Source organism: Emys orbicularis, chromosome 10 (assembly GCF_028017835.1).
Source record: "Emys orbicularis isolate rEmyOrb1 chromosome 10, rEmyOrb1.hap1, whole genome shotgun sequence".
Taxonomy (NCBI): domain Eukaryota; kingdom Metazoa; phylum Chordata; order Testudines; family Emydidae; genus Emys; species Emys orbicularis.
Window position 1 is genome coordinate 25903434 of NC_088692.1, and position 24588 is coordinate 25928021.

Sequence of the window (24588 nt, forward strand, 5' to 3'; positions counted from 1 at the left end):
CCATGCGGATGTGACATTTCACGGCGCTACCGCGGCCGCCATTTTGAGAGAGACAGAGAGAGGCAGAGAGAAGCCCTGGCGCCTGCTACGCTCCCCATAGAGGCGGCGGCGGCGGCAGCAGCGGCGGAGCAGCAGCAGCGAGCCGGGCGCAGGCAGCAGGGAGGCCTGCAGGCCGGGAGCAGGGCCCCAGCCTCGAGCGAGCGGCCTCCTGGGGAGCCGGGGGCTCGCGGCGCCTCCCCGACTCTCACCGCAGTAGGGACACCCGGCGGGGGAGGGAGAAGCGCCGGGCCCTAACTCCTGATCTCCCGGCCCCCGAGGAAGCCGCCGCCCCCGGCCGGTTTCCTCCTCCCCACCCTCTTCCCCCGACCGGGTGCCGCCGCCGAGATTGGGCGAATAGCGAGCAAATACGTGCGCGTCTCGCTGCCTCCTCCGGCCGCCCGCTCCCTGCCCGCCGGAGCCCAGCCGCAGCCCCCCGAGGCTGGTGCCCAGGCCCCGCCGCTGCCCAGGCCCTGCCGCCCCTCCGCCCCCTGCCCTCCCAACACAGGCCTGCAGCCCCCTGCAGGAAAGGCCCAGGCCGCCGCCGCGGAGCCACAGCCCCAGCCCGACATGAACCACCACCAGCAGCAGCACCAGAAGCCCGGGGAGCAACAGCTGAGCGAGCCCGAGGACATGGAGATGGAAGGTAAAGAGCGGCTGGAGCAGGCACCGCAGGCGGCCCTGGCTCCCCTGAAGGCGCCCGGAGACCCTGGCTCGTCCCCCTATTCCCTTAACTTACTGGCCCCCCAGAGCAGCTCCAAACTCTCTGGTTCCCAGGAATCCGCTCTAGGCTTCTTCCCTACGTAACACGCCCCCTTACCCTTCTCCGGTCCCCTCTTCTTCCCCACAACCCACCCCCCTTACCGGAGCAACCCCAGGGCCGCTGGGAATGGAGCAGTGCTGATGGCCTGGCCTGGGGCCGGGCCGGGGAGAGACCTGGGAATGGGGGCTCCCCTTGGGCGGGGTGTTACCTGTAGTTCTCTAGTGAAGGGGAGAATTGGGGAAAGTTTAGGGTTTGGAAAGTATGGCCGAGAAGGCTCTAGCGTCTGTGTGCCTGGGGCTGAGATACACTGGAGTGGTCAGATTTTAGGGTGCGACCCGTAAACAAATATCTTAATTCAGGGAGGAGAGATTGGGGTTCATGGCTGACGTATGGTTGAGGGTGGGGATCGGGGCCTCTCGAAAAGGGGGTTCATTCTTCTGAGGGCAGGGTTTTCCTGGCTGAAGTGAAGGGTTTGATTTGGTGGGCTGCAGTGACACCCAGGCTGCTCTGGAAATGCGGTTTAATGGTGGGAGGATGATTTTGTTGGGTGAGGAGGGATGTTTTTAGCACTCTCACCCTGTGTGGATGGGAGCGTGTGGAGGTCCAAGGGCCCAGTAAATAGGGGTGGGCTCTCCAATAAAACCTCGGCTGAGTTAGGACTCATCCAGTGCAGATAGTGGGGTTCGCTGTCTGCAGAGGAGGGGCTGGGGATTCGGGTGGAAAGGGGGCTGTGCTCCCGGAGGTGCGTGACCCTAAAGTGGAAGCTTTCCGACTAGGAGAAGGATTATTTGGGAGGGAGGGCTGGTTCAAGGACTTCAGATGTGTATGGGAGGGCAGGCGAAGGAGGGGTTCCTAGTAGCGATGCCGCTGTGACTCCTGAATGTGCTGCTGGAGCAGGCATGGGGGCGGGTGGTCGGAAGGTTTGTTTTTTTCTCTGTTGATTATTTTCCCAGTAGGTGAGCGATGAACGGTGGGTCATGGGGCCTAGCGATGGATGGTTTTGGGTTGCTTTCTCAGGGTAGACCTTAGTAGTGCCTCTCCCAGCTCTGTTTTCCGCCTAGTGGATCCGGCCCCTGTATTTCTGCAGCCGCCTGCCCGCCCCCCTCTTCTGTGTTGTTGACTCTTGAGAGCCGCGCGGCAGGGTTTTGCCTTGCAGCCCTTCCATTGTATCTGCACACAGCCTGCCACGCGAGATGCTCGCCATTTTTAATTGGGGCACTGATCTGAGGTTTATTTACAGAAAATGCATCAGGACGGGGCCTAGCACGGGGTTCTGTGGCCATGGGTAGCTCTTACGTATTCATAGGACCCTGATCCTGCACAGTCATGCCATTGCTCAGGAGAGTGGTTTGGAGGGGAGGTTACTACATTTCCAGTCTTGCTTTTTACCCCAGACCAATACCCTTCAATGGTCCTGTTTGGGATAAAGTCAGTTGTACTTTTTATTAATCTTGGCATGTTTTTTTAATCTAAGGTATGAATCTTTTAATCTGACATGTTTCTACTGTAGGAAATGTGTAAATACCTTATCAGAAACAAATCATGAATTCCAGCCATAACTACCCTCCACTATTGTGTATTGTTTATATTAATGGATTTTTGTCTTGCTGATCAAAAATATGAATTCACCTCAGTATTGTTTAAAAAGTGTCAATCATTATGAATGCAGGTATTCAAATCAACAAGAACAGTCACCATCAAAGGCCAGTTTAGTTGTGAAATATGCAACAATTGTTTTAGCAAATTTAGCATTTTCTACAACCAATCATGGATTGGTACTATGATTAATAAAGCTATTTTACTGAAAGTTGGTCGTAGTCACTGCTCACTATATTTAATGATGAGAAGGACATTCCGTGAAACCCTTCTTTTTTAAAACCTAAGACTTTAGTGCACAATATGATAGATGAAGCACATTATGTGCTATTTCAGTGACTGGCATTGTTTAAAAAGAACCCCAAAACCTGTCCCCAAATTGCCATACATGGATTAGATTTTTTTTCATTGTAACCTCAAGTGACACACACATGAGGTGAATTGGTTTAAAAAAAATACCTGTTCACACCTATTTGTATGTATGCATAAACATAATGTCTTGGGTATAATGAGTTTTCCAGGAGAATGTGCCATAGCCTCCAGCTATCAGCCTTGCTTTCAATATTCATTTCTAGTCCTTTAGAGTATTGACAGTGCTTAATGGTTCTCTGATTTTTATGGGCTTGATCCTGTAATGCACTGAGCACTCTGTGGGGAGCTGAGCACTTTCAAATCCCATTAAAGTCAGTGAACATTAACGGTGTTCAGCACATTGCAGAGTTGAGTTCTATAAGCAGAGAGAACACAACTCTTTACAGGTAAGCCTAAGCCTCTTGGTGATCCCAACAATTTTACAGTAAGCATTCCCACTTAATTGTATGGATGTATCCCAATTCTGAAATCTCAATGCAGCAGTATTCCAGAAATCTATTCAAGCCCTCATAGGCTGATAAAATTCACACTAATGGTTCAGAATGATCATATGGACATACTAATCTGTTTGAGAGTTTGTTTGCACTAATGGAAATCTTAACAGAGTTTAGACTCTATACCTTTTTGGAGTGTTTGATTTTCATGAGAAATTAGTTTAGATCATTTAGTCTAGACTCTTGTTCCCTTTCTACTGAAAGACATGTAATTGCTTATGTGTTCCCTTATTTTACTGTAGAGAACTGTGTTCAACTTTCTAATGTGTGGATGTGTAGATACTTTCTTGAGGAGAGATAAATTGTCTTTGGACATTGAGAAATTATTTAATAAAATACAGTTCTCAAATCTGACACACTTTTATGCATGTTAAATGCCATTCTCCACTGGGAGATCAGATTAGATTTAGGAGGTATGTGAAGAATGTATGATGGAAAACTGAATGCACATCTTGACTTTTGAATTATGTGAAGCCTGCTCACTTATTTGCTGTGAAGATACACTGGACAGTTTCAAATGAGCAGAATTACAAACAAAACTACGTCTCTACGTAAAAGAATAAATGGACACAAATCAGAGGTCAAGAATTATAACATTCAAAAACCAGTTGGAGAACACTTCAGTCTCCCTGGCCACTCGATTACAGACCTAAAAGTCACAATAGTACAACAAAAAAAACTTCAAAAACAGACTCCAATGAGAGACTGCTGAATTGGAATTAATTTGCAAATTGGACACCATTAAATTAGGCTTGAATAAAGACTGGGTACTCCTGTTCTTTAAACAAAACTATTGAATCAGTGGAATTAAGTTCTGCCAGTTTGAATGTGACACTTTGTGGATACCTGTCCCTGTTTCTTTCCTTCTTTTGCTTTTGTGATCCAGTTGACTCTGTTCTCTTCCTTGAACATCTTGTAGGCCATAAAGTGTAAATATCAGAACCAGTAGACATTCAGGAAGATCAGATTGTAAAAAGAAATAATAAGAAAAGACTTTTTTACATTTTAGATAGGAAAGAGGTGTAATTTAGTCAGCAGGTATAGAAGTGGCAGCAACAGGCCTTGATAAGGAGTAAGTGTTTATGGGGCCATATGCTATGCAATCTAACCTATTTGCCATATTGAACAGAATAATGTAGTACACCTCTACCCCGATATAACGCTGTCCTCGGGAGCCAAAAAATCTTACCGCGTTATATTGAACTTGCTTTGATCTGCCGGAGTGCGCAGCCCCGCCGCCCCGGAGCACTGCTTTACCACGTTATATTAGAATTCGTGTTATATCGGGTCGCGTTATATCGGGGTAGAGGTGTATTATGAGTTGGCTTCATTATACAGGTTCTTGATGCGTATGGTGGTTGACTTTTTTAGCCCTATTTATTGTGATACAATATAGTTCCTTGCTGAGTTATACATTTTAAATATAGGAATTGTATGGAAAGGTAAAAAATAATGCAGTTCAGTAAATGTTGACCTTTTCTGTGTACCTATTGTAAGGACAGCAAATAGTGTTTGTGTAGTAGATGCAGCTTGGCTTGTCATTTAAAAAAAACTGTGCTTTTCAGTTGCAAGTCTCATTTGGAGTGCTGTACTAAATTCTAGGAAAGTTTTGTAAAATCATATAACAAAGGAAAATCTGGGGTCCTGATGTAACGCCTATATAACTTGCTTCCAAGGTAAATTATATTAAGATCTATGCATATACAAAGCATTTGGTGCTTATATTTAATCCATACAATGCTTTCACCACTTCCCTAAAGAGACTATTTTACAGCCTAATTAATCTAGAACAGGGGTAGGCAACCTATGGCACATGTGCCAAAGGCGTCAGGCGAGCTGATTTTCAATGGCACTCACACTGCCCGGTTCCTGGCCACCAGTCTGGGGGGCTCTGCATTTTAATTTAATTTTAAATGAAGCTTCTTAAACATTTTAAAAACCTTATTTACTTTACATACAACAATAGTTTAGTTATATATATTATAGACTTCTAGAAAGAGACCTTCTAAAAACATTAAAATGTATTACTGGCACACAAAACCTTAAATTAGAGTGAATAAATGAAGACTCGGCACACCACTTCTGAAGGGTTGCCGACCCCTGATCTAGAAGGTGTTCCTGATGTAGTTTACATTTCCTTTTATTAATTTCTGCCCATTACCCCTAGTTATACCCTTGCATGTCATAGAAAGTAAATTTCTCTCTTTGGTGTTAACACCCTTTATACAATTGTAGATTATGGTACCCTCCTTAATCCTGTTTAGTCCATTCCAATTGACCATTTTTAATTTTTCCTAATATGTCAATTTCTCTAACTCTCTGGTAATTTTTTGTTGCTTTTCTCTGAACTTTTTCATATTTATCTGTTTTGAAGTGCCCAAAACTGAATCTAGTATTCCATGTGAGTTCACACCAGAGTCATTAAGGAAGAGCAGGGAGGGAAAAACGTACTGTGAAAAGTTGCATCTGCATATGAAACCTAATATTGGACTTTTTGCAGTATTATACCAGCAAGCTAGACATGAATTTGCAATGGGAACTATCATACATTGATTTCTACAGTATTTTTTAGCAGGTTTCTTTTATAAACTGTATTTCTTATGTTTTTTCTCATGGTTTAGCTTGCTTTTTTCGAAGTTCTGTCACATTTTTTTTACATATCTTTCTAATATTTACCTCCCTTTAACTTTTTTGACCTCATGAGTGTTGTAAACACCTCACAATTTAATATCTACATAGATACTTAATATAGTGTTCATTCCACATCAGAAAATATACTTTGTGAAATACAGATTATAGTGAAAATGTCATGGAATTCTTTTTTTTTTTTTTTGTCTGTGTGGTGGTCCTTGTCTCTGTTGAAGCCCAAGAATAATTTCTTTTGGAATCCCACATAATGCCATTATTTTTATGGATGGAGAGGACTGGATGGAACTGTTTTTGAGGCTCGTCAGCTCTGCCCTTTAATTAATTTAAGAGTCAATTCAAGATTCCCCTCTTTTTGTGTCCCCTCCCCCACTATCTCTCATACTACTCCCAGCGTGGTAGTGATAAACTCAGGTTATAAACTTGATCTACTTCTCTGAGTTTATGTACATTAAATTTAGCTTTTGAACATGGGTATCTTACATATCAAAGTGCTGTTCTCTCTCACCCTCTCTCCCCCGGCCCCTTTTGACATTTTTCTCTGAGATGGGGGATGGTTGAATGAGATGGGATATAAATGATGGAAGGGAGCAGTCTATAAAGTGAAATTAGTCTGGAGGCTTAATTGCAGTGCATCCGGTAAAGAACACAGCTTAGTCCATTGTTTCCCTCAACAGCAATGTTTAGGGCCCTTCTGAAGGCAATGTAGTTGGCCCCGGGAAAGGAGTATGTGTGCTGTATCACTCTCAGATGACCACTTCATGCCAGCTGAGGGAAGTATATCCAAAGTCTTCTCCCAGAGGATGGATATATGACCTCAGCGTCTGGGCAGTAAAATGGGATAGAGTTGGATTCAGGAATCCTCCAGGGAAGGAAAAAGAGAAAAACTAAGACATGGTGGGATGAGAAATAAAATGTGCAAAATCTGGGGAGGCAGATGGAAGACTAAGAGAAGTGAACAGCTTAATTTTAAAGGGTGAAGGAGGACATTTTCAAAAACTCAGATTTACCTTTTCCATCCCCTCTTCCCAGTTAAGTGTGTGTGGATCCACCATATCCAGAATAGGAGTAAAATCTACTCCCTATCATTACTAGGGAACTATCCTAACATAACTGAAATCATCTGTGTAAAAGCACTGTAACCTTGTACATATTTGAACAGAGATAGTCTTTGAGTCTGGCTTCACTAAATCAGTGTCATAGCTACAGAAAACTTATCACAAAGTTAATCTATGTAGTGCATCCAAACTGCAGCAGTTAAACCAGTTTAGCCAGAAGTCAGTACATGTTGCATGGCATCATAGGATATTTGTAAGTGATTTGGGGTGTGTATGAGGGAAATACAGGGTTTAGAGCTTGTGACTTGTCCATATTTCCTTAAATGTTTGTAACATCAGTTTTGTGGTTGCCCATTTTTAATCATTCTTTACTTTTAAGTATTGTATTCTGCATATGGATGAAGAAAATGCTGATAACTTTAAAACTCCTTTGGGTTAGAATTATTGTTACCTAACTCTGTTTAGTTGAGTATTATTATTTACATATTTGTGTAGTGCTGAAAATGTACTTGATGATTTGCAGGATGCAAAATTAATAACCCTTAGAAAACTTGTTTCTTTCAAAAATATTTGTTTTTTTCAATGTTTCAATCTGCACTAGACCTCCATTATCCTGTTACTGATAAACTTCTATAGTGAGGTGGGTTTGTTTTCCCGGAAGGTGGAGGAGGAGCGGGGGGCAGGGCATGTTGATCAGTATGTCAAGCTATTAAATAGGTATGCTTGCTTTTAAAACTTTTTTGCTGATTACTTATGTGGCTTTATGTATTGGTGAAATTGTTTCAGTAGTTCGAATGTGTTACTAGTAGCCGGTGTATCAATAAGTAAATGTATAAAGTAGTTTTGCAAGTTGGAGTTATTGCAACACAATATACAGCTGTCGGTACATTGTTGTAATAGGCTGAGATTAAACCCTTAAGTATTGCATCTAAATTCCTTTATATTAACTAATTCATATAGAAAACAAGCAATGCAACTTCAGAAGCTTTGAGGAAATTGACTGTTTCAAATGAGTTGCAAGCTTAAGGAAGAACATTGACCGTGAAGAGAGACTGTGCCATTTTTCTATTTGAAATTGCCTTACCTATTTAGAAAGCTGTTTTGGTGAACTGGAAAAAGTTCAGCTTCAAAAGAAGTAACAAACTTTAGGACTCTGTAAACACATTGCAAAAGAATATTGAGGCCTGGAAAGGCAGTTTCTCCAATTACTTTGATCATACAGTGTCTGCAAAGGTGTTGGTTGTTTTTCAGAATATAAAAGCACTTTTAAAAATGGTCTTAATATCAAATTTCTTTTAAAGGCTGTTTTATAGGTTCTATACATAAACATAAGCATATGTATGCTATGGCTGCAGATTGTACAAAACAAAATGTAAATGTTTGGGACCACCTACACACAAACTATTTCAAAACAAAACCAATTCAAGGCTAATTAGAATATATAAGTAAATATTCTTACATTTTTATATTGGATCTGTATGTACTCGGTGTAGCACAGGGGTCTCAAACTCAAATGACCATGAGGGCCACATGAGGACTAGTGCATTGGCCCGAGGGCCACATCACTGACACCCTCCCTCGCTGCCCCTGGCCCCGCCCCTGCTTCACCCCTTCCATGAGCCCCCTCCCCTGCCCCGTCTCTTCTCCACCTCCTCCTCCAAGCGGCTTTAATAAAATATATACACTCAGTAAAGCCCCCCCCCCCCTACTGCACTGGGTTGCACCACCACTCCACCCCTGCTCTGCCTCTTCCAGGGGTGGTAGGTTTGTAGAAATGTTGGTGGTGCCCAGAACCTGCCCCCCCCCCCCCAAACTCCTCCCCCACCTGCCTAAGGCTCTGGGAGGGAGTTTGGATGGGGGAGGGGGTCTGGGGTGCGGATTTTGGGTGCTGGGTGCAGGCTCCAGGCTGGGGGTGGGGTGGGGGTACAGGCTCTGGGATGGAGTTTAGGGATAGGAGGGAGTGCAGGGGTGAGGGCTGTGGGGCCGGGGATGAGGGTTTGGGGCATTGGAGCGGCTTGGGGCATTGGAGAGGCTCAGGACTAGGGCAGAAGGGCAGGGGAAGGGCAGCCTGCCCTGGCGGAGGGGGGCACTAGGACCCTGCGGCAGCAGGTGATGCCGGAAGCCGGCAGAGCTGAGCGGAGTCAGCATGGGAGAGAGACCCAGCCCCAAACATTAGGGAGCAGCGCGTGGGGAGCTTAGCTGCCACATATAATAACTGGGGGGTGGGGTTGAGGGGAGTTTGGCGCATTAGGGAGCAGCGCGCGGGGAGCTTAGCTGCCACATATAATAACTGGGTGGGGGGGGTTGAGGGGAGTTTGGCGGCGACAGAAAGTAACGGGGGGCTCGGGGAGCTTGGCGGGCCACATGTTTGAGACCCCTGTTGTAGCATATCTCAATTTGTGTATTTAATTGACTTTTGAAAGATTCACCTAATAGTTACTCTAGGCATATGTAAATTAGAAATGCAAAGATTATTAAGAGATTATTCCTCACAAGTTTAATCATGGAGAATTAAACAAAAACAAAATCACACTTCATAATCTAACTCTTCTCTGACATGTAAGAAAACAGGGCTTTCAGTGTCTTTGAAAGTCTGAAGTCTTGGACTCTGTCAGACTAAGGGGCAAAATGAGTTCCAGAGTGGAGGGCTCCTCACAGTGTGTTGCCAGCAGCCTCCTGTTTAAACCAGGGGACTGAGTTCAGGCACTTCAGCTGATTCCTGCTACTGGCATAAAGAGAGAAAGAGGCAGTCCTTCAAGTAGCTAGGTCCCAAATTACTTAGGAGTTTGTACATCAAAACCAACACATTGAGTTGTGCCCAGAAATAAACTGTAGGCCGTGCACGTCACAGTAAAGTGCTCTTTGTGCAATACACCCTTGTGAGTGAGCTGACATATTTTGCATTAGCCAAAGTTTTACATAATCTTCAGAATTACTACAAAAGATATTAACATCCTATAAGAAGCAATCATTTAGTACTTGTTACAATGATAACTAGTTTGTTTCTCTGCACTTTATTTTCTGTGATGAGTTAGTTGTAGGAGGGAGAAATGGGGGGAAGATAAAGTTTGAAAAAGAGCAGGGTTCTCCATGACAAAACTGGATTTTTCTTAAATTAGGGGATCAAATACACTAATATAGAGTTCTTTCTGCACCAGTACACCATAGGAAGCATTAAGGAGAAAAGGAAAATAGACAAGGGCTAATGTAGGAGGTCAGTGTAGACGTTTCATTGATAACTCTGATTGCTGTGCAGTTAAGTTTGATCTCATAATAGTGATTCTGCAAGATGTACCACAAGGATGAATTCTTTAAACAGGTGTATTCTTAAAGATTGGGACATCCCTAATCTCATTTCTATATTTTTGCATGAAGTGCCATGGGTTATCCTGGGAATTAGACAAAATGAGTCATACTGATCCCAGGGAAACTGAATCTAGTGATATTGTACACCACTTTGGTAAATATCTTTGGGAAGGGTATGGGAGGGAGTAGTCAAATCAACACAGATTCACAATAAGGATATAAAACATTTCTAACCTTTTTGGAGTATTTTTTAACAATGTTAGACAGTAATGATCTGTGGATATAACTTTGATTTTGATAAGGTCCCCTTATGAAAAATGGAAAAAGGGAAATAACTGGGTTTTGGGGGAAATCTTCTGAATTTATCTGGCTGAATTTATCTGATACAAAGTTCATTAAAGTTCATGGGAATTGTACCCTTGATTTAAATAGGTTTTGGATCTGGCCCAAGTGTTAGGAAACAAAATCATATTGTGACTGCTCCTTGGATTAAAGAGGGCTTCGTAGTGGAGTGTGCCCCAAAACACAAATGCTAAGTATATTAATAATTTAGTCAATCTAGCGAGAAGGTGAGTTAAGAGGTGTTGACAGATGTTTACAGAATTATGAAAGGTAAAGGGAAAACTGATTCTTCCCTTTTTAAAAACTGTTCTATAATACAAGATCAATGGGTTATTCTATGAAATTAGTGGAGAGGTTGTTTGTAAAACTCACTGCTTAAAAAAAAGACTGGCTGAATTTTAGAAGGACTCGATACTTTTTGACACACAGTAGTAGTCATAGTCTGGTCCTGTATCTTATGTCGCACTGTACATCTCGGTTATGGGACACCGATCCCTGCAAACTGTCTTTCTTGGCTGCTCTTTGCTCCAGTACAATTAGGAAAATATCCCTTGGTTTTTTTATATTCTATTGTACATTAACCCAAAATATTTCATCTTTAATCTGTTGCAGATTTTTGTACCATCATGCATGATTGTTACAAAAGAAGGGAAGGTTTTGAGATTCTGGTGGAGAACAGTTATTTTGTTAACCTAGGAAGGCATTCTGTTTATAGCAGCATTTGAGGACTTTGGTACTGGGGAAAGGATGTTGCGCTCTTTCCCGTTTTTGTTGGGGATCGAGGTGACTTTAAAATCTTGATAACTGGCTGGCCTGCTACAGCCCATGCTAATATCTGGCACTTCATCCAGCAACAATGAAGTAATGAGTTGATATTTTTGCTAAATCGTTAGCAATAAAATAGTTAACAGCATGAGTGTTTATTCTTGGTACACTTCTGAGTTAGCCATACTGTTGGCTTGAAATGTAGTTGAAATTTCAAAAGATAAGTTCAAAGTAGTTTCAGCTACTACACCTGCTTTTCAATTTCCCTACCAATTTTTGTGGTTTTGTAAAACACGTTTTCCTTTTTTTAAGTTGTTGCTGTTTGGAAATCTCATATTGCCAGTTGTACAAGGCAAACAGTGAAACTGGCTATATACAATGTTTTCAAATGCACAAATTATTTTCTTATTGTATAACAGAAATGGCAAGAGGTCCTGACTGAAGTAAAGAAACTAAAATGACCCCCCCCATTTCTTTGTTACTGTAATATTAGTATCGCTTGTAACATTAATATATTTCAGACACAAGTACAACATATATTGCCAGCATCTCTTAAAAAACCCATAATAGTGAATGGGCAATTTACACCTCTCAGGTATTAATTCAGGCTGTCTGCAGACTCAGAGGGTATGGCTACACTACGAGGCTAGTTAGATTTCTCTTAAATCGAAAATGTAGAATCGATATTGCAAAGTCGAACGTGTGTGTCCACACTAAGGACAGTAATTGGACTTTGTGAGTCCACACTAACGGGGAAAGCATCGACATTGGAAGCGGTGCACTGTGGGCAGCTATCCCACAGTTCCCGCAGTCCCCGCTGCTCATTGGAATTCTGGGTCGAGCCGCCAATGCCTTCTGGGTAAAAAAAAAGGGTCGAGGGTGCTTTTGGGTACTTGTCGTCATCCGTCCGTCACTACCGCCCTCCCTCCCTCCCTGAAAGCGCCGGCGGGAAATCAGTTCGCGCAATTTTCCGGTCAGTGCCAGCGCGGACGCCACAGCACTGCGAGCATGGATCCCGCTGCGACCATCGCTGCAGTTGTGGCCGTTGTCAACGCCTCGCAGCTTATCATCCACCTTTCCCAGAGGCAGATGCAGATAAACCAGGCGAGGAGGCTACGGCACCGCGGTGAGGGCCTGAAGTCAGAGAGTAGCACAGGCCTGTCAGAAAGCACGGGACCCAGCGCCGAGGACATCACGGTGACAATGGGTCATGTGGATGTTGTGGAACGGCGATTCTGGGCACGGGAAACAAGCACGGACTGGTGGGACCGCATAGTGCTGCAGGTCTGGGACGAATCACAGTGGCTGCGAAACTTTCGCATGCGGAAGGGGACTTTCCTTGAACTTTGTGAGTTGCTGTCCCCTGCCCTGAAGCGCAATGACACCCGGATGCGAGCAGCCCTGACTGTCCAGAAGCGAGTGGCCATAGCCCTCTGGAAGCTTGCAACGCCGGACAGCTACCGGTCTGTCGCGAACCACTTTGGCGTGGGCAAATCTACCGTGGGGGTTGTTGTGATGCAAGTAGCCAACGCAATCGTTAAGGTACTGCTCTCAAAGGTAGTGACCCTGGGAAACGTGGAGGTCATCATAGATGGCTTCGCCGCGATGGGATTCCCAAACTGCGGTGGGGCTATAGATGGAACTCACATCCCTATCCTGGGACCGGAGCACCAGGCCAGCCAGTACATTAACAGAAAGGGCTACTTTTCAATGGTGCTGCAAGCACTGGTGGACCATCGGGGACATTTTACAAACATCAACGTCGGATGGCCGGGCAAGGTTCATGACGCTCGCGTGTTCAGGAACTCTGGTCTGTTTAGACGGCTGCAGGAAGGTATTTACTTCCCGGACCACAAAATAAGTCTTGGGGATGTGGAGATGCCTACAGTGATCCTTGGGGACCCAGCCTACCCGCTAATGCCCTGGCTCATGAAGCCCTATACTGGCGCCCTGGACACTGAAAAAGAACTGTTCAACTACCGGCTGAGCAAGTGCAGAATGGTTGTGGAGTGTGCTTTTGGCCGTCTCAAGGGGAGAAGGAGAAGCTTACTGACTCGCCGTGATCTCAGCGAAACCAATATCCCCATTGTTATAGCAGCTTGCTGTGTGCTCCACAATCTCTGTGAGAGCAAGGGGGAAACCTTTATGGCGGGGTGGGAGGTTGAGGCAAATAGCCTGGCATCTGATTACGCCCAGCCGGGCAATTAGAAGAGCCCAGCGGGACGCGCTGTGCATCCGGGAGGCTTTGACAGCTAGGTTCCACAGTGAGCAGGGTAACCAGTGACTTTTAAGTTTCTGTACAGAGAAGCTGAACCTGCCCCCGTTTCTTTACCCAGTTACTGTTGACTATCCTCTCCAGTTACAGAACCCCTCCACCCCCTTCCAAAAAAATAAAATCAGTTTTATTTTGTTAACGAACACCGTTGTCTTTATTACTGTTTTCGCGGGAATGTTTTAAACCTGGGACGCAGACTGTGGTGGGGAGCGGGTGTAGTGTACTGATGCAAATGATCCTTCTAAACTCCAGGAATGACAGGATTCGCAGTGGCGGACTGGTTGTTTCAACGGAGCCTGCCAGCCCTCCTGAGCGGGACTGCGTGTATGTGGGGGCTATGTGACTTTATGGCAGGGGGAGGAGGGTTACAGATCCCCTGCTGCGTGGCTCTGTGATCCAGGACAAGGACCACTGCATAAGATCTGTAACTGCCCTCCCCCGCCACAAAGTCACAGAGCAACCCCCCCCCCCCCCCCCCCCCACGCACAGAACATGAAAACCACCTCCCAGACTGACCAGGGTAACTAGTCACTGCACTGTGTGTGTGCCCTGCTGCTGGACCTGCCCCCGCCTGTGTACCCTGCTAAAGGTGACTGTCCTGTCCAATTACCAAGCCCCTTCCCCCCCTTCAGACAGACTGTCCCACAAAAGAACATGATTGAAACAGTAATGAACAGAAACGTGGTTTTTATTAACAACCACACATGAAACTGGGGGGTGAAACTTGGACGGGGGCTTGGGTGAGGCGGGCAGGAAAGGACTTTTCAAATTTTGGGGAATGACAGCCTTCTGGTGCTTGAGCAGTCTGCAGGGGTCGAGTGAGAGTTTTCACGGACTCTGCCGCCCCTCCTTCTTTGGACTTTGGGCTAGGGGGGTATGGGACTTGGTGGCGGGGGAGTGCGGTTGCTGATAGACTGCAGCGGGGCTCTGTCCTCCTGCCTCCGTTCCTGCAGAACATCATCAAGGCGCCGGAGCGTGTCCGTTTGCTCCCTCAGAAGTCCAAGCCGCGTTTGAGTCGCCTGCTGGTCTTCCTGCCGCCACCTCTCCTCACGGTCCATGTGTGTCCGGTGCATTTGGGACAAATTCTCCCTCCAATGGTTCTGCTGTGCTGCCTGGGCTCGGGAGCAGCCCATTAGTTCTGAGAACATGTCCTCTCTCGTCGTCTTCTTCCTCCGCCTAATGTGCGTTAGCCTTTGGGAGTGTGATGCCAGGCTGGGTTGGGAGACAGTCGCAGATGTGGCTGTGGGAATGAGGAAAAGGTAGTGAATTCCTCCGAAACATAAATGTAGTTGTGAACAAAGAACATAGTCTTTCTCTGTGAACAAGACCATGCACCGCACCTCTCACATGCGCACTCAGGACAAGGTCGAATTTTCGGACCTCGCCTTCAGTGCCTGGGGACTTGCACTGCCGATCTGGGAAGCGGGGCAGGACACCGGAATTTCTGTAGCAGGCAGACATGGTAAGCCGTAGACTTGTGGCTGCTTAAAACTTTAGTAGTACCACTGTCCTCCATTCACACTGAAAGCAATGCCAGTCTCTGCTGCCAGCAATCGGCCAAGCATGAACTGTGGCCCTGCCCCACCCCCTCGCGGATGTCCCAGGGAAAGTTCCCTGTATGCTGAGACTTGTGGCTGCTTAAAACTTTAGTAGTACCACTGGCCTCCATTCACATTGAAAGCAATGCCAGTCTCTGCTGCCAGCAATCGGCCAAGCATGAACTGTGGCCCTCTCCCACCCCCTCGCGGATGTCCCAGGGAAAGATCCCTGTATGCTGCCCCTCTCCCGCCTCCACCGCGTGGCTGTAAACCAGCGGTTACAGTTCTGTAAAGGAACTTGCAAGCAGTCCCAATACTAACAGTCCCCTACCTAATTCAAAGCAGGTCATCATGAGCGACATAACAATAATGAGGATCTCGGACAGCGAGAAGGAAAGGATGCTTCGGGAAAGCCAGCAAAGACCAGGGCCCTATGCCGCCATGCTGTGCAAGGCAATGATCCCGGAGTACTTGAGGATCTCCTGGCGCGGGAATGTCTCCTACTTCGGAGGACCCAGTAAGGCCGCTCTCCCCAGGAACCTGATGAACAGGCTTTCCCATTACCTCCAGGAGAGCTTCGTCGAGATGTCCCTGGAGGATTACACCTCCATCCCCGGTCATATAGACCGCATTTTAATATAGCTGCAGTGGCAGGGACTAAAGAGTGGAGCAGCTTGGGCAGCAGAATCATGCACAACCGGACACTGTTAGATTTTTTTTTTAATTATTGGAACTGAATACTTAAGCGCCCAGGGTAAAGAAATCATGAAGAACACATTGTTCTTATTCTTAATATTCAAGTTTTGTTAAAAATAAATGTTTACATGTTTAAAACACTTACTGCTTGATCCTTCCCCTGAATCTGTGTCCGGGTTAAATGCTGGGGAGGGTTGGTAGGGGATCTCTGTAAGGGTGATGAAGAGCTCCTGGCTGTCGGGGAAATCAGCTTGGTAAGCGCTGTCGACTGCCTCGTCCTCCTCATCTCCTTCCTCATCTTCCCCGTCCGCTACCATGTCCGAGGAAGCGGCCCTGGACAATATCCCATCCTCAGAGTCCACGGTCAGTGGTGGGGTAGTGGTGGCGGCCGCACCTAGGATGGAATGCAGTGCCTCGTAGAAACGGGATGTGTGGGGCTGGGATCCGGAGCGTCCGTTTGCCTCTTTGGTCTTCTGGTAGCCTTGTCTCAGCTCCTTGATTTTCACGCGGCACTGCGTTGCATCCCGGCTGTATCCTCTCTCTGCCATGGCTTTAGAGATCTTCTCATAGATCTTTGCGTTCCGTCTTTTGGAGCGCAGCTCGGAAAGCACGGACTCATCGCCCCACACAGAGATCAGATCCAAGACTTCCCGATCAGTCCATGCTGGGGCCCTCTTTCTATTCTGGGATTGCACGGCCATCTCGGCTGGAGAGCTCTGCATCGTTGCCAGTGCTGCTGAGCTCGCCACGATGTCCAAACAGGAAATGAGATTCAAACTGCCCAGACAGGAAAAGGAATTCAAATTTTCCCGGGGCTTTTCCTGTGTGGCTGGTCAGAGCATCCGAGCTCGGACTGCTGTCCAGAGCGTCAACAGAGTGGTGCACTGTGGGATAGCTCCCGGAGCTATTAGCGTCGATTTCCATCCACACCAAGCCTAATTCGATATGGCCATGTCTAATTTAGCGCTACTCCCCTCGTTGGGGAGGAGTACAGAAGTCTAATTTAAGAGACCTCTATGTCGAACTAAATAGCCTCGTGGTGTGGACGGGTGCAGGGTTAATTCGATGTAACGGCGCTAAATTCGACATAAATGCCTAGTGTAGACCAGGCCAGAGAGACATCACAGATTTACATTGTTTTCACATTTTGAAAGCAGTCATAAGATCTAGAGGTTTTTTTAATGAAAGCTTAGATTCTGAAGCATAATTGTGCACCAAAAGAAACAATTGTATGGCAATTTAGCTGCTGCATGAGATGCTGTTTATTCATCTGCAAACTGAGATAAGAGTAGTCAGATATTGTGCTTCAAGGTGTAAGCTAACTCCCTTCAGGGGTTGGGATGGATTTTTCACTTTTTATTCCATATATTGTGCAAAATATTGTATAATTGGTTAGTGACATTATAAGGTATCTTCATATTTCTGTGAAGCATCAGATAATTATGCTACCACATGTGTTGAACTAGTGTTTTATTCAAAGAATGCATTAGAGCAAAAATATTTGGCTGTTCACAATATTTTGGGGTGGGGGTGTTAGCAGCTAATGGTGCATTTTCCTCACTTTTTATTTATATCTGCTGGGAACAATTGGAATAATGATATTTCACTGTTAGTCTTCTGTTTCTCCTTGCTCAGGCCTCTCCTCTTCCCAGCTTGGTTATTGTTCCTCACATTCATGCTTCATTCTGGCTTTCAACTTCTTGGATTTCCATCCTTGGTCTCAAAAACAAACTAGAACAATGCCTGGCTGTCTAAATCAAGGACAAATAGCAAGAATGTATATTCCCAGGCAGGAAGTAACCATAAGCAGATGTTTTAAAAAACATGCTAACTGGGAATTAAAAATGGGAAAGGACAGATGAAATAATCTGTACAAAGCCAAAAACTGGAACTATTTGATGCAGAAGCATATTCTAAAAATAAAAAAGTCAACATAGAATATTTGGTAAAATTTGTACAATTTCAAATTTACAGCTTCAGTAAGTCATAAATGTGAAGATATTCCTCTCACCACCACAAATGTTGCCTTTTTTACTTTTGAAAGATTGCTGTCAGATTTGAATGTCTTTTTAAACAAATTTTATATGTCTGGTGTCTTTTTAAACAAATTGTATATTCTGTTCATGTTTCAACCCATTTTACTCACCAGACTCTGGAAGTTATTGGGCTTTGGTTTGCAACCCATCAGTTGTTCATGACCTCCTTATTGTTGAAGCTTAGTGGAGAGACATGGGATCAGTTATTGATAGAGACTATGTAGTTAAAAACAACAAAGAGTCCTTGTGGCACCTTAGAGACTAACACATTTATTTGGGCATAAGTTTTCGTGGGCTAGAACCCACTTCATCAGATGCATGGAGTGGAAAATACGGGAGCAGATATAAATACATGAAAGGATGGAAGTTGCCTTACCAAGTGTGAGGTCAGTCTAACGAGACAATTCAGTTAATAGCAGGATACCAAGGGAGGAAAAATAACTTTTGAAGTGGTAATGAGAGTAGCCCATTACAGACAGTCGATCTCAGGATTTTAGAGTGTCAGGGTAGATGAGATGATATCTTTTATTGCACCAACTTCTGTCAGTGAGAAACACAAGCTTTCGAGTTTACACAAAGTTCTTCTTGAGGTCTGGGAAATGTATTCAGAGTGCCACAGCTAAATACAAGGTGGAACATATTTGTTTAGCATAGGTAGTTTACACATATTTCAAAACACCATTCAGGGTAAATTGTTAACTGGTCACTTCACTTTGAATGGTTCCTTGAAGTATGCGTTAACTACCTATGCTAAACAACCTTTTCCACTTTGTATTTAGCTATGACTTTCTGACTATGGCTTTGTCTACACTGGAACTTCATTGCCAAAACTTTTGTCATTCAGGGGTGTTAAAAAAACACCTCCCCAAACGACAAAAGTTTTACCGACAAAAAGCACCGGGGTGAACAGCGCTTTGTCGGCAGGAGTGCTCTCCCCCCAACAAAGCTGCTGCCGCTCGTGCGGGGGGAGAGGGGGTTTCTTGGCAGGATAACTGTCTCCTGCGGACGAACAGCAACTACATTGCACACCTTTTTAGCAGCTTGGCTGTAGTGGCACAGCCATGTCGTTAAAAGCTGCATGATATAGACAAAGCCTATGTTTCCCAGACCTGAAGAAGAGCTCTGTGTAAGCTTGAAAGCTTGTGTCTTTCACTGATAAAAGTTGGTCCAATAAAAGATATTACTTCACCCCCCTGCTCTCGTTGGTAGAGAGACTCAGTGCCTCCCTTAAGAGAGGGCAAAGTTTTGGCATTCCGCTAATGAACAGAAACCATCTCTTGATCTTGATAGTATCCCAATTTATTGCTCAACATTGTGACATTCATTGGGGGGGGTGGCGGGAAGAGATTATTTGGAAAGTTATTTTGAAACAGCTATAGAAATATGTGGAACCTTAAATTTCTAGGAGCCCTTTCAGTCCTGGGTACACTACAGAAATTGGTCTGGCCTCCTTGGTCCCTGATCTTCTCTTGATGGTAGATAATATCTATAATAATTATTTAAGACCTCTCAGTAGGCTTTGGGCAGGTCTAAACTTAAAACGCTGAAGTGGTGCCGCTGTAGCACTTCAGTGAAGATGTTGCTATGCTGATGGGAGATTTTTTTTCCCCATTGACATAGTTAATCCACCTCCAGGAGAGGTGGTAGCTGTGGAGAAACCCACCCCTTGACATAGCACTGTCTACAGTATACCATACCTCTCGACATAACACTGTGGCTTAGGTCAATATATTGCGTCGTTCAGGGGTGTGGATTTTTCACACCCACGAGCGACGCAGTTATGCCAATGTACGTTTATAGTGTTGACCTGGCCTTTGGTACCATGAACCATGAGGTATTAACATGAATGCAGTCCCTGGCAGGGGTAGACAATCTTGTCTAAGTGGCCCTGTTTTGTTAGTATTATGTATCTTTTTCCTGTAATTAATATATGAATCCATGGCATTTTTGCTAAATATGTGTTACAAACGGAAAGAATAAATAAAATAGAGAGACTCTACAGCATTTTAGGAAAGGAGTAGAACTTTGAGTCTTAGGAGGTATGTCTAGCAAAAAAAGTGTACTTATGGCCCTGTTGACCTAGTTCCAATAAACACATTAGGGAATGGCCATCTAACAAAATTTCAGCTACACGCTGAATCAGTGAAACTGTCCTAACATTAAAAAAATATATAATTGAATTCTGTTTGAATGCACACCATTTCTGTAAAACAAATCCTGAACCAGATCAGCCTCTTGAAAACTTTATTTCCCATTTCAGTTCCTTTTTGCAGAAGGACTCTGCGGTATCCAAATATAGCCTTTTCTTGATTCACCTTTTCTACCCTGAAGACTCACTCACTCACATATTAAGCATAGGTACTTCGGTTTGTTTTTATGTAAATATTTTAATCTGGAGTCATTATCCCTAATTTTAATCTAGATATTCCCTTCTTTTCCATCTGGGTGTCTAAGCTAGCTTCTTTTTTGATATTCTCAGTCTTCACAGGCATAGTGAGTAAAATCCCAAGGTCACTTTCAAACTTGGTTCTGTTGCATGCTAGAACTTTATTCTGTCAGCTAAGACATGTGGCTAGCTTAATAGATTTTAGTTTAAAAAAAAGATCCACTGGTTTATGAAATATTTCAGACCACACACAGTATCGAAGAGGCCATTGATGAAACAGGTTAACTTTAAATTACATTCAGCCTTGGCACACTGGAAGATTTATACGTGTGTGAGAAATCTCAACATGTATTTTAAAAGTGGACTTTATGGTGCCTTTTTTTTTACTGTTAGTATCATGTTCTAAGACCAGATGGTAGAATTGAAAATTGGCTCAGTGCTTTCATAAGGTGCAAATAGCAAGTAAGCAGATCATTTAGTTATTGTGGCTTGATCTAAATATTAGCCAGAGATTATTTGACCTAAGAGCTATTAATTGTCATTCCTCCTTTTAGCAAACCTAGGAATAGATATTAATATGTGTCAGCTACATGAATCAGCAAAGCAAAGGACTGGACCACAGCGGAAATATCCATAACTGTATGAAGATATTACTGTTGAGAATAGATTGACACATAAAAAGGACACAAATGTATGTTATAGTTAAAACTTTTCTTATACAAAGATTAAGAGCAAATATAATTATTGAATTAATGTAGGGCTCATTTATACCATAGAGATGCATTTTGTCATGAAAAATTAGCTGCCGCTTAAATATTTTTAAGCTGTTTTTGGGGGGATGCATAAGAAAGCTGTTGATTTTATATCCTATTCATAAATTATGTTTTTGAGGGGGCATGTAAATCCAGTAACTTGTCTCTGTGGCATAGGTTACAATTTTTAATGCAATATTATAATCAGAAGTTTGAAAATATTTGGTTCCCATTAAAAACATTCACTTGATTAAAAACTATTTGTAAAATGATGGCTATTAACAAAAGTTATTCTCAGTGGATATTATGTTTATATGGTATTTATATAAGTTTTAATCTTTTTTGGATGAACGGATTATTTAATCACCCACTGCCTTGTTTTTTTTTAATCTTCTCTTAACCATCACAGTATCATTAACATGCGTTTTGACACACTGGTGAAAAATGCCACCTTTTGCTTGCCTGAGATGCTTTCCTTATTTCTCTTAGAGGTGGATCACCATGGCTTGGAATTCTCAGTTTTGTCCTCCTCAGATTGGTTAGTTGTAACTCATGCTGCCTTGAATTGAATGTAACCACTGCAAAAAGGCTTAAACCCTTACGGTACATACCTCTGACCCTGCCAGCAGGTAGGGGATCTTGGGGGACAACTACTGCACTGGTGGGGTGCAAAATAAACTTTATTAAGAAAATGCAAAAACAGGGAAAATTCAATAGTGAGGGGTATGGGGTTTGTTAAGGTAGACAATTGGGGAGGGGTTTCTTTTAGTAAATAGGATAGGGGGTTTCAATAGTGGGGTACAATACAGTGGGGTACAATACAGTTGGTAACCAATTAACACTGAAGTATAAATGTAACAGGTAGCTAACAGTTTCTATGTAAAGGGTGTGTCACAGCAGCATATAACCAACTAACAGTTATGGGTAAAATGTGTTAAATAACCAACAACTCTAGGTAAAAATATGTCACAGTGGTGTAAATGTAAAATGTGAGGTGTGTTAGAGAGAAAAAGGGTAACCAATGGGGTTTTATGCTAGACTTCAGTAATACAATTGAGGTTTGGCAGCAGTAGGAGCGGGGTGAGCACGTGGGGGAAGGGATTAAGAGAGAGAGAGACACACACACAGAGAGCAGACAGGCTGCAAGTTTAAACAGTAGAGAGACTGCAACGAGTGACTGGGGAGCTTGGGGGGAGACACGGGCAAGCTCGGGGGGGGGGGGGGGTTAGGGCAGCGGGAAGACAGACTTAACCACAATTATACAGAACACAGCAAAATCTTATCTATGATCTAATTTAACCAAGACTACACAAATTAGCAAGTAACAGAACACAATGCAACAATTTTTTAAACCTAACTTAGAGCACAATACAAACAATTCTTTAAACCTAACTTAACCACAGCTATGCAAAATGAAATTACAACTTATCTAGACTAAGAACCTGATTCTAATAGGTGCACCTTACACTATGCCGCTTCTTTGATCGGGAGAGGGAGCAGTTCTGGAGGGCAGAGTGGTGTGTGCCCAGGGTACACCCCCCGGAGGGGGGGGGGGGTTAACTAGTGGTGGCTGCAGCAGTGGGGTGGCTGCAAGCTGGCAGCCCAGGATACAGTCCAGGAAGGCACAGCCTAGCAGTGGCACAGGCTTATTTCTAGCAGCAAAGGCGCTGCGGGGCAAGAAACAGATTACAGATACAGACCAAGGAGTTAGCTTGGGTCTGTCTGCTGGGGAAACAAGGCCAGCAGCTAGGACAGGGGGAGTTTGCAAGAGGGAGTTCTTACCATTCCCCTGGACAGCAGCAAGCACAGAGACAGGAACGGCAGTAGCATCGGAGGATGGAGAGAGGACTCGATTCGCTTACAATAATCAGGAGATCTCCAGGCACAAATTCGTTGTTCGTGGGAGGGGAGTTTAAAAACGGGGGTACGCTCAAAAACAAACGAGAGCGGGGAGAGGGCCCCCCAAAGTCCCCTAGCTGATCAGACCAGGTGGCAAAGCAAGGACCTTCTCCGAGGTCTGATCAGAAAATGTCCGGCTTTAAAGGCAAACTCAGGCAGTTTCCCACCAGTACTTTTGATTGGCTCCTCTTGATACAGGGGAGGAGAGAAGGCAGGGAAAGGCTGCAGGTAAGCATAGGCATGCCTGGGCATGTTCTGAGCCACAGGTATGACTCATATGCTTAATTAGTTGGCCACTTCAGGTCTTGCATTTCTGGGCAGCGCCCCCCACACCGAGCCCGGGTCTGAACAAAGGAACCAAACAAAGAAGCAAGAAGCCCCCTCCCTAGGCAGAGCAATGGCTCCAGTTAGTCTGTACAAGCCATTCCTATGAATAGGGCTGTGACTTTAGTTAGCACAATGGCCGGGAGGGGCGGCCACACAGGACAAACAGAAAGGAGAGGGGGAAAAAGGAATGCAGCAGGGGGACAGCTGTAACAGACAACCTAATTAATAACAAAGTCTGATATATACAACACATCACATGTGTATTTCATGAACTGCACTGATTCCCCGTTTATTTCAGAGCAGAGCTTGAAATCCATATCTTAATCTACAAGTTACTTAAATGAACTAAGACCTAGATACCTCAGAGAGGACTTTACTGTCTGTGATGCCCTGTGCCTGCCTCCTTCCTAAAATGACAGTGCTCCACAGAGATGATGAAGCTATATAGGCTGAGATTCTGACTAATGAAAACTGGGAAACAGTATTGTTGGCAGTGGGATTTGTCAGTAGAGATCTGTTTGAGCCAAACTCGTTTAATGTTCAGATCAAGGTGTAGAACTCATTTTTTTTTCAATTAAAGCCTTTTACTTAGAATGAATGCTCTTGTTTTTGTTTCTTGGTTTTGTTTTGTTTTTAAAGTGTGTGTTTCTTGAACACTTTAAATTCCTGCTCCTCACTTGGAGGTCAGAAAAAGACAAACCCCTTTTTGTTCTGGGTTTTTGTACTCTTTAATTTTGTGCAGTATGCCTGTTGCTATATTATCTTTACTATACCAAAAAAACCTAATAGATGTCCAACAAAATCCTCTTGCAAGATTCATTGGTCTGTTTAATCTTAAAATGTATTAAGTTTTTGTACAATAATTTTTAACATGTACATCCACTGTATTTTGTAAATGTTGATTGTGATTGTTCAGGGGGGCATTGCAGAAGGATTCCTTCTAAAGAAGTACATAACTTTAACATTAATACAGTGTAGGCATTGCTATTACATTTAGCAATTGGTGTGTCACTTAATGCATGGTACTTAACTCGAACAATCCCTAGGTACAGAGATCCTTACAGAGGAAAATGCTTCAGGATCACACAGTTCCTTTAGACATCAAGTCACTGAATTTTACTTTGCACACATGTAGCTGATTCTTTGAAAATGACTTTAAAGTGGACTTTACATTCCAAGTTTGCCTGTATCGTTGCAAAACTCAAAATTCAAATGATCTTTTCCTTGCAATCCAAGGACAAAGATAACTTCAAGATTGCTAACCTTGGAAGCAAAGTTTGTAAAAATTGGATCAGACCCTA

The 24588-nt window shown here is 44.0% G+C and overlaps 1 protein-coding gene across 1 annotated transcript in view; it reads left to right on the forward strand.

Annotated features, from left to right (window-relative positions):
* Positions 1 to 606: 606 nt before the first annotated feature.
* Positions 607 to 24588, forward strand: part of USP7 (ubiquitin specific peptidase 7) — a 102236-nt gene continuing 78254 nt past the window's right edge. Inside the window, exon 1 of the mRNA XM_065412796.1 lies at positions 607 to 682. Coding sequence (XP_065268868.1) covers positions 607 to 682 — 76 coding nt within the window. The remainder of the gene's footprint in view (positions 683 to 24588) is intronic.